The 12,587-nt window shown below is 52.7% G+C and overlaps 2 protein-coding genes across 2 annotated transcripts; both read left to right on the top strand.

Moving 5' to 3' along the window:
* The first annotated feature begins 2,123 nt into the window (after window positions 1-2,123).
* On the top strand, window positions 2,124-5,198 carry LOC122391191 (uncharacterized protein K02A2.6-like). The gene has a single exon (XM_043384868.1). The coding sequence runs from the start codon at window positions 2,124-2,126 to the stop codon at window positions 5,196-5,198; it is 3,075 nt and encodes a 1,024-aa protein (XP_043240803.1).
* A 39-nt stretch (window positions 5,199-5,237) lies between these two features.
* On the top strand, window positions 5,238-6,238 carry LOC122391190 (dynein axonemal assembly factor 3 homolog). Its single transcript, XM_043384867.1, has 2 exons — window positions 5,238-5,533; window positions 5,677-6,238. Exons 1-2 carry the CDS (start codon window positions 5,238-5,240, stop codon window positions 6,236-6,238), a joined length of 858 nt encoding a protein of 285 aa, XP_043240802.1.
* The last annotated feature ends 6,349 nt before the right edge of the window (window positions 6,239-12,587 follow it).

Below are 12,587 nucleotides of genomic sequence, written 5' to 3'. Positions count from 1 at the left end.
ACACCAAACAAAGAAGCACCAAGTGACCTGCTGTTAAGTACCGTGGTTTCAAAGCACAAAAATGATAGAACGAAGCGGATATCTCCAGTATTTTCCGAATTTAGTATTTTCCCATAGGCTTAACATTACGACGTAATGACCTCTAACTGACCTCAGGTCAGTGACCTCAAAAAAGCCGGACTATATGTTATACAACTCGGTGAACTTAGCACATCCTGAAAGTTTGAAGGAAATCAGTCGAAAACTGTGAGTTGGAGAGGTGCAAAAAGAAAATTGAAATTTGACCATGACCTTGTACCGGTTTTTCTGACCTGGTGACCTGACCCAAGGTCACCCGGACCTGAAATTTTCAGGTCATATGTAAAAAGGTTGCCCCATAGGCTGTGCCAACTTTGGCGGCGCTGCGCGCCGCCGTTTTTACGCTATCTTCGAAAAACCTTAGGGGGGGGGTCGCATCGACCCCCCCCCCTGCCAGGGCGAGGGTTAAACCTATTTGTTGTATATATATATATATATACTATACACTTGCGCGTGTATGCTCGCGTGTGTGTCTGTGTGTGGAGTGTGCACGTGGTAGTTGAGATAGTATTTATTGACTTTCAACTAGCTTTGATGTGAGCGGCGTCGTGTCACAAGCGCCCCAAGCGCTTTTACGCCAATCGCGTTATAAGATGAAAGATGCATTTTGTATATGAGCAAATAAATTCTCTCTCTCTCTCTCTCTCTCTCTCTCTCTCTCTCTCTCTCTCTCTCTCTCTCTCTCTCTCTCTCTCTCTCTCTCTCTCTCTCTCTCTCAAATGGACAATTGTTGTTGATAATGACCGTTTGTTGTCATCTCCCCGTTCGCGAAACCTCAAGTTATGCTCCCTCATTGAGGCTCTTAGGCGGGTAATAAAGCATGAGGGATGTGGGTTCCGCATTCTCAAGCAGTATTTTTCAACAGTTGGTGAAATATATGTTAAAACAAACTAGCATATACGGCGGTTTAGTGTACTTTAGGTCCGTCTGATGTGCCCGTCGTTGCGTTTTCGCAACGCTGATGGCGCCCGGTGTGCCCTTCGTTGCGATTTCGCAACGCACGTTTTTTACGTTTTCCTCGAAAAACTTTTGCTGCCTGCAAAAATTATTTTCGATTCCATGCAAGGCCCTGGTAGAAGCGTAACATATCTTGATTTCATCGATTTTCATGATGGTCAATATTCCTGGGCATAAATGGATTAAAATGCTCAACCAGAATTTGCACTTGTTCATGCATGAATGGCTAAGTTTGGGGTGTTTATTCAACCCTGACTGCTCAAGTTTTTCAAAGGCACATGACACAGCACGGCTAGATCAGCTGGTACCTACCTGTTGACTCTGTTGACTATTTTTGTTTTTGGTGGTGATGTGTTTGCTGTTTGTCTTTTGCAAGGTTGTCAATGAAATAAAATAATGCATTATTTTGGAATGTTTCCTTGACAGAAGCCAGGAGCCGGATTGATGTGTGCTGGTGAATGAGATGGTTCAAAAGCATTATCTGATGTTTTTCAATGTGCATAAGTCATAACATCCCTTTCATACGCTGAAGTTTTAATAGCTTCTCAGTCTCTGTCATTTTCCTGAAATATTGGTGTAGATAAGAGATATCAGTACCTTCTCAGAGGTACCTGCCTTCTGCTGGATGAATATTTAATTGGTTGGACGAAATGGACAGGTAGCCTTATGATAATGCAATGTGAAATCTTATTTCTATAAAACTGAACATGAAGTTCTAATTATTCATATGTGCATACATTTTTGATGACCAAGAAAGTTTTCCACAAGAGTAGAAAATGTGGGAAAGTCTATCAAATGACACATTCTGAAGGCTCAATGCTGACAGAGTGCTGCCTCAAAGAATAACTGACTTGCTGGGTTACGAATATTTCTTTATTTTAATTTTCAAATGTAATGTACAATACATTGCAGTGAAATAACAAAATTGTGCAGTAAAATAGTATTGGCGACGATCAAACAACACGTGCGCCATTGATGTCTGCAAAAATTGCTACCAGATTGCTACCAACTCCGTGACGTAGCTACGGCGCCTTTATTTCCCTAGTGAACCAACCTGAGTAGTAAAGTAATCTTGGCGCACTCAGGTGATGCGTTGCGGATATACGACAGCGGATATCGACCAGCAGCTGCGAGACCGCTGCGTTCTGGGCAGCAGTGGCGAGCTGCAGCGGAGGCTGGTCCGGGAGGCAGCTCTGAAGGGAACCGACCTGACCCTTCAGGACATCAGGAAGACGGCTCGCGCGCATCAGGACGTGCTGGATTTGACGGCTCAGCTGGGGGGAGTGCCAGCGCCGGCAGCGATGGCCGCGGACACAGTTCAGGCGCTGCGGCTGTCGCAGCGACCGGAGACCGGCCGGCCGGCTGGGCACCCAGGCGCCTGTTTCCGGTGCGGGTCGACCGGACATTGGCAGCGCGACTGTCCAGCGGCCGGAGCCGTGCCGCGTGCACGCGACAGCCACCGTGCGCGCGACAGCCACCGTCCAGCTGGCCAAGCGGTCAGCGGCGGGCGCGTGGGAACGACCGGCGCACGAGGTCAGGCTGGCGCGCCGGACAGGACGAGCAGTGACGGCCCGGTCAGGCAGCGGCGGTGCTTTAAGTGTGGCTCCACCGGGCACCTGAAGGCGGCATGTCCGCAGCGGCGGGTGCGGCTGGTGGCTGTGGAGGAGGAGCAGACGGACGGCGACGGCGACGCGTGGCTGGTGAACACAGTCGAAGCCAGCGCCGCGGAGCCGGAAATGAAGACGGTGACGGTGAACGGCCAGCAGCTGGCCATGGTCGTGGACACGGGGAGCCCGGTGTCGCTGGTGAGCGCGGAGACAGCGCGGCAGCTGGGACTTCTGCAGCTGCTGGACCCATGTGACCTGCGCCTGACCTCGTTCACAGGTCAGGTCATTCCCTTGAGAGGGGAGGTGCTGGTCAGCGTCTCGGCGTCGGACAGATCCGCGACCCGTCTGCGGCTGGTGGTGACCGGTTTTGGACCCCACCGCCCGCTGATGGGACGCGAGTGGCTGCAGGCGCTTGATCTAATGACGTCACCGGCTCGGGTATGCCGCGTGCAGCCGGCGCGGACGCTCGAAGGCGTGCTGGAGAGGCACTCGGCGGTCTTCAACGAGGAGCTGGGACGCATCCCGATCAAGGTGGGACTGCGGCTGAAGTCAGACGCCAAGCCGGTGTACCGACGGGCGCGTCCGGTGCCGTTCGCCCTGCAGGAGGCGGTGGACCGCGAACTGGACCGGTGGGAGGAGCAGGGCGTGGCAGAGAAGGTGCCACCAGGGAGCGGCTGGGGGACACCGCTGGTGGTCATCCCGACGCAGAATGGCGTCCGCATCTGCGCAGACTACAGGCTGACTGTCAACCCTCAGCTGGAGCAGACCAAGTACCCGATGCGGACGGCCGATGAGCTGTTCTCCGGCGTCCGGGGGAAACGGTTTGCCAAGCTGGACTGCAGGAGCGCCTATCTGCAGGTGGAATTGGACGAGAACAGCAAGAATGCGACCACGGTGACGACACACAGAGGCGATTACAGGATGAACAGACTGCCGTATGGCATCTCTGTCTGTGGGGCACTGTACCAGTCCGTGATGGATCAGATCACGGCGGGACTGCCCGGCACTGTCAGCTACATGGACGATGTGCTGGTGTGGGCTGACACGGAGGAGGAGCTGCTGGAACGGCTGGACGCGACCCTGACTAGGATGGAGGAGAACGGCATCCGCCTGAGGCGAGAGAAGTGCAGCTTCAATGTGCCGGAGGTGACCTACCTCGGGTGGCGTCTGTCGGCGGACGCGCTCCGTCCGCTGGCAGGGAAGACGGAGTCGATCCTGCAGGCGCCAGACCCGGTGAACCAGCAGGCGCTGAAGTCGCTGATCGGCACGGTGAGCTACTATCAGCGGATCCTGCCGGGACTGGCTACCGTACTGACACCTCTGTACGCGCTGCTAAAGAAAGGAGTGAAGTGGCAGTGGACGGAGCAGTGCGCGGCGGCAGTGAAGAAGGTGAAGACAATGCTGTCATCAGCCCCAGTGCTGGTGCGGTTCGATCCTGACCGACCGGTGCGGCTGGTGACGGACGCCAGTGAGACGGGACTCGGCGCGGTACTGATGCAGGTGACGGCTGATGGACTGGAGAAGCCGGTACAGTACGCGTCTCGTACTCTAACGCAGACTGAGCGGAAGTACGCGCAGGTAGAGAAGGAAACTGCGGCCGTGTCATTCGGAATACGGCGCTTCCACCAGTACCTGATGGGCAGGCGGTTCACCCTGGTAGTGGACAACCGCACGCTGTCGCGGATCGTCAGCCCGGACAGGGATCTGCCCACCCTCGCGGCAGCTCGTATGCAGCGGTACGCGCTTCAACTGGCGGCGTATCAGTATGAAGTGGAGCTGCGGCGCTCCGGAGACATGAGAGCGGCGGACACGCTGTCCCGTCTGCCGGTGAGCAGTCCGGCGGAGGAGCGGGAGGCGGCGGAGGAAGGGGCTGAGTACGGCGGAGGAGGCGTCATGTTCGTCGTGCAGGAGCAGGGACCATGCCTCTCGGCCAGGGCTATCGCAGCGGCCACGCGCACGGATCCGGTGCTGGGTCGCGTACTGGCTGCGGTGCGGTCCGGCTGGCCGGGGATGATGGACGCCGAGCTGACGCCGTACAAGCATCGAGCGGACGAGCTGTCGACGGACGCAGACTGCGTGCTCTGGGGCGGCCGTGTGGTGGTGCCGAGGGCTTTGCAAGATCGTGTGAAGCAGCAGCTACACGAGGGACACAGCGGCTGCACGAAGATGAAGCAACTTGCTCGTCGGTTTGTCTGGTGGCCGGGGCTGGACGCTGAACTGGAGGCGCTCGCTCGGGGCTGTCCAGCCTGCGAGTCGAAGCGAGCGGCGCCGCCGCACGCGGAGCGGCACCCCTGGGAACCCGCTCAGGGACCCTGGCAGCGGGTGCATGCCGATTTTGCCGGACCTCTGAAGGGCACCTGGTTCCTGGTGATGGTGGATAGTTTCTCCAAGTGGGCTGAAATGATCCCAATGAAGACGACCACGTCCGAGCGGACCGTAGCGGTGATGAAGACGGTTTTTGCTCGTCTCGGACTACCGCTGGTGCTGGTAACGGACAATGGCCCACAGTTCACGAGCCAGGAATTCGCCCAGTTCGCCAGCTCTAACGGGATCTGACATGTCAGAGTGGCGCCCCATCACCCATCGTCTAATGGGATGGCGGAGCGAGCGGTCGGCTCGCTAAAAAACTCACTGAAGGCGACTCTGGCAGCAGACGACAGCGGAGGCATGGAACTGGCGCTCGCCCGAGTTCTGATGGCGTACAGGGCCACACCGCATGTCAGCACGGGACGGACCCCAGCGGAGGTGCTGTTGGGCCGCAACATCCGCACGCGGCTGAATCTGCTCGTTCCGACCGCCGAGGACGCGCTGCGGGACAGCGCGGAGCGACAGCAGACGGCAGCCGGCGGACGCGCCAGAGCGTTTGCGGTCGGCGCCGACGCGACGTCTGGGTTCGCTGCTACTCCGGGCCACAGAAGTGGGTGCGCGGTCGGATCGTCACACGCACTGGGCCCGTTTCCTACGAAGTCGACGTCGGTAGAGGCGGGTCGTGGTCACGGCACTGTGATCAGCTGTTGTCGGCCGCCGCTGACAGCACGGCGCCTGCCGAGGACCGCGGCAGAGCGGACGCGGCAGCACTCGCGTCCGATCGCTACTGGCCGCCCTCCGTCGGTCGAGACGGAGGGGAGGGCAGCGGCGTCAGCAGCAGCGGCGCGATCAGCCGGAGCAACGGTGCTTCTCAGCCGGAGCGGGCTCGCGTGATCGGCGCTGGAGCGGAGCGGCCTTCCGACACAGCAGCCGAGAGGCCGGCGGGAGCCGCAGCGTCGGACTCACCTGAGGCCAGAGCTGCAGCGGGCACGGACGGCGCCGCAGCCGGGAGGTCAGCCGGCGCCGGGGCGGCACACTGGACCGGTGCCGCGCCCGCAGCGGACAGCGCCGGTGGGTCCCGGGACGGAACGGCGGCAGAGGAGCCCAGCCGCGGACCGACCCGAGATGGGACGACAGCAGAGCGCGCGGCGCTGAACGAGTCGGCCGCGGCGCGGCCTGGAGTGACGGCGGGACCAGCGGGTCGAGCGGATCGCCACGCTGAGTTAACTGTGCCGCGTCACTCGACGCGCCGAGCGGCTCCTCCGAGGCGCTACATTGAAGAACTATAGCGTGTGTTCGATTCGATTCGATTCGATTCTCGATTGTTCGATTCGCGTCTTTGTTCGATTCGCGTCTTTCTGTCCTGTCCTGTTAGACTGGAGATCGCCGGAGATCACGCGTTCATTGTGTTTATGTTTCATATCTTTGGCGGTTAGATCGGTGTTTGTGATCTAGTGACGGGGGGTGAGGTGTGGTGTCGTGATACCGGCCCTTCCCCCCCCCCCCCCGGAAGCGGAGCTGAGCGCGCCCTTGCGGCGGCCAGCCGCCGCCGATCAGCCAGCTGGCCTTGAAAGGCAGTCGCCGGCCGCCGGCCGCGGAACCAGGTGTGCGCGTACGACCACGCGTTGATAGAATACAGACTGCCCGTTGAGTCCCTAGTGTCGCACCGGGTTCGCGAGCGGACGACCGAGGCCGCCACTGAAACGAAGGGGTGGCGATAGAACAGTAAGCTTTCTAAAAATGTGTATAAGTCACAAGTCAGTGATGACTTAACCCGCGCCATGGTGAGGGGGGGGGGGCTATTTTTTGCCCCCTCCAGACTTTTCGATATATCTCCAGAACCGCTGCGCCGATCTTCACCAAACTTTCTGTACCCTCCCGGACATCAATTTTACACATTGTGACCAAAAATTTTTCTAAAGGCTATGATAGGTTGGCCGGAAATGACGTCAGAGTGACGTCATGTTCTGCCGTTTTCGACCCAAAAAAGGGTTTCGCGGGAAGAGCTGTCAGGCCTATAGCTTTGCAAATACAGAAAAAAAACGATAAAAAATATAAAAGCTGTAGAATTGACAGGGCTACAAAACTGCTATCTCGGATTTTTGAAATGTTTGAATTTTGACCCCCAAAAATAAAAAATAGATTTTTTTTTAATATATTAGCCAACAAATCCAAAAAGTTTTCTGTATTTCGAAAAACCAGAATATATGTGATAGTTCCTACCACCTTCTATCTACATACCAAATTGGAGATCGATACCTCTTTTTTGGTTAAGTTATAGCGAAAAAAACTGTTCAAAATTGATGACGTCAAATTTTCAAACTCAATTTTTAGCAATTCTAGACCTCGTAGCGCAAAACAAAGACCACCATTAGGCTCCCCGTGACGAGCTGCATCGAATCCATACCCATTTTATGCAAAAATATCAACTTTTAAATTTGACCTTTTTTGACCTGACCCTGACCTGACCTTCACCAGAAAGTGACCTAAGCCGTACCTTATAGTCTTATAACCAACACCATTGAGTTGGAAATGAAAAATTGGCCATAAAACATGCATCGCACAACCTTAGTACCTAAAGTTAGGTTCATGTGACCTGACCTGTGACCCTTGGTGACCTGACCTGTGACCTGACCTGGTAATATCAGTGACCTCTTATAGCAACATATGTATTAGGCAACTGACGCCCTATCGCTGATTCTCGACAAAATGCGTTTTCTTCGGTGTTATAGCGCATTCCCTAGATGACCCGTGAACGGTGAAACATTTCATCTTTGACCTGACCTGTGACGTCATCGGTGACCCCGAGCTCAATGAAATTTGGTTTCCTTCGACAAATTTGACAGGCCTTTCGAACGCCGTTTGAGTTTTGCGGATCCGTCCAGTAGTTTCGGAGATACGAGGGGGGCAAAAAATAGCCCCCCCCCCACCAGGTCGCGTTATAAACAGACCCCACCTGGGCGCGGGTTAACCCGCGCCCCGCTGGGGGGGGGGGGCAGAATCTGCCCCCCCTCCCGTTTTTCGCCAATAACTTCTAAACGCGTTACGCCAGCGACGTCAAACTTTCAGTACCTTATCATACATCAATGTGACATGTTCCCTGAAAATTTGAGCGAAATCCGTCGGAAAATTTTTGAGAAATTGACGTTTTAGTGACGTCATGTTCGCCATTTTCGCCTCAAAAACGGCAAAATTTCAAACGCCGCTAACATCTTCATTTTTAAAGGAATCAAGACGTAACAAAAAAGGTTATACGTGATTCTACTTTGTCTATCAAATGGCTATCTCGGTTTTTTGAAAATTTTGGATTTCGGCCAAATTTTTTCAAAAAAACTGACTTTTTAGGGAAAATATTTATAAAATCCAAAATTTTGAGTTTATCGAAAAAAAACCGGAATATATGTCAAAGAAGTGGTCCATGTGCACCTACATACAAATTTTTGGAAGAATCGGTTCAAAAATGTGGGAGTCATTCAAAATTTTATGACGTCACGACACACAAAATTTTTGAAAAAAAAAATGATTTTTTGGAAGTTCTAGACCTCGTACGGAAACAAAAATAGCACCATTCGATTCGCCGTGAAAAACTGCATCGAATAGACACCTTTTTAGGCCTTAACAATCAACTTCAAAATTTGACCTCACTTGACCTGACCTTGACCTGACCTCAACCTGAAATTCATCCAGAGGTGGTCCATATCACTTATTGAGTGTGCCTATTGAATTCCACGAGTAAAATGACCCATAAAACATGTGTCGCACATGCCCTTTTCTATATTTTGTTTTTGGTGACCTGAACTGACCTGACCTGACCTTGACCTTGACCTTTGAATGACATTGTGTGCAACGAATATTGTTTTGGTAGTCTAAGAACACGTTTTGGGCAATCAGTCTCAGTCCATTCTTCGGCAACTACGGTGCAAGGCCGATACTGTAGAAACTTGCATTTTGTACCCTTGACCTGACCTTGACCTGACCTCCGACCTACTTAAGCAAAAAAATTTGGGCTCTTAAGATCCGCCTTGTTGAGAGCTTTCGATTGCCGTTTTCCCCGTCTTTCTACGACCATCGGTTCGGAAGTTAGACAGGGGGGGCAGAATCTGCCCCCCCCCCCAGCAGGGCGCGTATGGCTAAATAGCCCAGCGGAGCGCGGGTTAAGCTGCTTTTGACGCGGTTGTTTTCGTTATCGGTCGATACAACATGCACTTTTACTATATTTCAATGCTTACAGCTCAGTAAAATTTGAATATTACGTTTATGCCCCAGTAGATAATCAAACAGCAATTAATTACTGTTCGAATGATGGTACGCATACCCCCATTGCGCCTAGCCTAAGCTGCTTTTACCTCGTGTCTTCATTGTCCATCACCGGGTGCAATAGCGGTCTCAGGCCTTATCCGGGCAAAAATGATTTTTTTCAGGGTGAGGGGACAAACGCTCAAGCCATTTCTTTCAAATGTGGCTACTTGGTTAAATATTTCAAAATAAGAGTAAAGTTGGAGAACTTCACTTACCTATCAGTCGTTATTTGCCCAAGTTATTGCCTTGGGTAGGTACATTCGCAGTAGAATGAAGCACTACGTAGGTTTTATTCTATATCAACGTACGGTTCTCCAGGGTATTAGTCGTTGGTCGCTCGGCGAGCGGGAGGGCAACCAGTTCCGCCCCTGTATCGCGTGACCCCTTGCTCCGCCCAGTTACGCACGAGCGTATTCCACGCCGCGTAGTAGCGTGGGGAGGGGAGGGTTAGAATGGTGGCATGTGTAGAGGCTAGAACCGGTTTCCACCGCCATGCCACCGCCCAGCGACATGGAGCGGGGTCGGTGACCAGGGCGCAGGGAAAGGTCAGAGGTCAGCTATAACGTAGAACTCTCCCTCCCTCCCTCCTCCCTCTCCCCTCCGCGTGTAACGACCGCACGATAGCGGCCGGCCGCCGATCAGGCTAGACATGTCAAGGTCACCCGCAGTCAACGGGCTCAGAGGGTTGGTCGAGTGCGCGTCCGTGGCTGACGACAGTCTCGACCATGTGCTATGGTGCCGATAGACTAGCGTGGGTAATAAGTTTTTGTTCAGGCTGCTGGGGTGTGTCATCTTGATATGATGCTTTGTAACATGTATAATACGCAACCTCGCTGGCAGTGGCCGAGAGGAGGGGGGGGGGGGAGGCGGGTGCCGCCTACACATGCTTATTTTTGTTGATAGCTGCGAGAGCTGAAATTTGGCAAGCCTGACCTTTGGTTCAAGCTGAATTTTTATGACAGCAGCTGTATTTTCACCCTCGCCCATATTGGTGTTTTGCCAGCGTCTATCGTAAAGAGGGGGAGGAGGGTCCGTTGGACCCCTTTGCCGTTCAGCCCCTAATCGAGCTAGAGCTTTGCGGGAAAAGAGCGTGTTGCCCGTGACGAGAGGAGGCCGATGATACCCAATTTTAACCCTCGCCGGCACAGGGGGGTTGATGCAACCCCCCCCTAAGGTTTTTCGCGAATAACTCGCGTAAAAAGCGGCCGATCGCGACGAAACTTTCAGTACCCTCGCATTGATCAATTTTACGCCTACCCTGAAAATTTTTTGACCCTGACCCAAATGACCTTTGACCTGTGACCTCTTTTCCGAGACCATATTTGGCCGGAATCGCGATTCGGCGTATGTCGGCTCGCATTAGCCGCGCGTATGCAAGCTTTTCGTGGTTTCAAACGTTCAAACATGTGATTTGATGTTGCTCCCATACATTAGGGTGGGTTTCAAGGTCAGCTGAAGGTCAGGTCAGGTCATTGACCTTTGGTGACCTCGGGTGACCTCGGTTCACTTTTTCGAGTTTTATATGCTTCTAGGCTAGTTTTTGGAGCTGAATTCGAATTAAGCAACCATTTGAACATTTACGAAGTAGTTTTGGTGCCTTCGTAACATGTTACGAGGCTGTCAGAGGCGGTTGACACGTATTACGAATACCCGTCACAACCCCTACCGGTTGACCTGACCTGACCTGACCCGACTTGGTCTAAATGCTTAAAGACATCATCTCTGATCAAAGCTAATAAGACATTCGTGATCAGCACCCCGGAAAACCACATAGCAGCCACACTTTACGACTTTCTAACAGGTCCCGATTTTCCCGGTTTTTGGGTCATTGACCTGACCTGGAAGGTCACCCGATGACCTAGGACCTTAAAATTGGGTATCATCGGCTTCCTCTCATGACGGGCAACACGCTCGTTTTTTTTCCAAGCTCTAGCTCGATCAGGGGCCAAACGCGAGGGGGGGGGGGTCGTACCAACCCCCCTTGTGCCGTCGAAGGACGCAAAATGGCCTGTGCCGGCGAGGGTTAAGGTCCTAGGTCATTGGTTGACAGGTCAATATAACTCAAAAGTCGGGGAATCGGGACCTGTTAGAGCTTCGTAAAGTGAAGCTGTTACAGGGTTTTGCGGGGTGCTGATCACGAAATTCAAGTTAGTTTTGATCACAGATGATGTTTTCGTGCATTTAGGCCAGGTCGGGTCAGGTCAGGTCAGGTCGCATGCTACGAGTGAACCAAAACTACTTCTTAAACTTTCAAACGATTTCTAAATGCGAAATCAACTCCAAAATCTACCCTAGAAACATGTATAACTCGAAAGAGTGAACAAAGGTCATCAAAGGTCAGTGACCTGACTGATCTTCACGTGACCTTAATACCCACTAGAATCCATGCGATCAACATCCTTTCACATGTTTGATCGCTTAACCCTATTCCTGGCGGGGGGGGGGGGGCCTCAGGAGCCCCCCCCCTGAGGTTTTTTGGTTATTTCTCCCAAACCCGTTGAGCTAGGAAGCTCAAATTTTCTGACTTTTCCTATAAGGCTTCTACGCAACATGTCTGAAAATTTTGAGTTGATCTGACCTCAGGTCAGGTCACCAGAGGCGGTTTGGTGACCCTACCTCAGAAAAGTTTGCAATCACGCCAGAGCTAGAGTTTTTGACCGATCAATTTCTTCTCTTCAGGCTTTAGTTAGGGCACCAGTATGTGCAATTTGTATATCTCGGAATTTTGATATCGGTGACCTAAGGTCAGGTCAGTTTCGCGACCTCCCCATTATAAGTCAATGGGGGAAAAATCAACTCCCTGTTTTTACCACTAAAACGGGTCGGAATGGCCCCATATACCATACATGACTTCATATACGATCAACCTTTACTACCTTGAGGTCTGTTTTGCTGTTGGGCAGCTGTGAGGTCATGTGACGTCATCAAAGGTCACCAAAGGTTTGTGGCCAATAACTCCGTACAGGAACAAGATACAGACGCGTGGATGGTCTCATTGTGTTCAGCTCGTCAAGACGCATCGAATGATATACATGATGACCTCGAGGTCACGTGACCTGAGGTCAACCTTTGACCTTGACCTTTCGAGGTCAACATATATATCATTCGATGCGGATTGACGAGAGGATCACGATGATGCCCTTAGTTTGTTCCTATCTTGACTAATTCGAAAGTTATTCGAGAAAACCTCTCTCCATATCTAGCGCCGCCATTTTGACTTTTTCGACCCCTGTGACGTCATCTTTGACCTGACCTGAAAATGACCTTAGTAAAAATTGTAGACCTTGTCCATGCGTATCCGATGCCGTTTACTGCTTGTCGCTATCTTGCTTCGTTCTC

This window comes from Amphibalanus amphitrite, unplaced genomic scaffold (genome assembly GCF_019059575.1).
Source record: "Amphibalanus amphitrite isolate SeventyFive unplaced genomic scaffold, NRLGWU_Aamphi_draft 000425F_arrow, whole genome shotgun sequence".
Lineage (NCBI taxonomy): Eukaryota > Metazoa > Arthropoda > Thecostraca > Balanomorpha > Balanidae > Amphibalanus > Amphibalanus amphitrite.
Note: the sequence above shows the minus strand (reverse complement) of the source record. Positions and strands in the feature narration are given on the sequence as shown.

Excerpts from the sequence above, each read along its gene's own strand:
- LOC122391190 (XM_043384867.1), top strand. The coding sequence starts at position 5,238 with ATGGCGGAGCGAGCGGTCGGCTCGCTAAAAAACTCACTGAAGGCGACT. Across the intron at positions 5,534-5,676 it reads GGCGCCGACGCGACGTCTGG|CACGGCGCCTGCCGAGGACC; the intron begins GTTCGCTGCTAC and ends CGCCGCTGACAG.
- LOC122391191 (XM_043384868.1), top strand. The coding sequence starts at position 2,124 with ATGCGTTGCGGATATACGACAGCGGATATCGACCAGCAGCTGCGAGAC.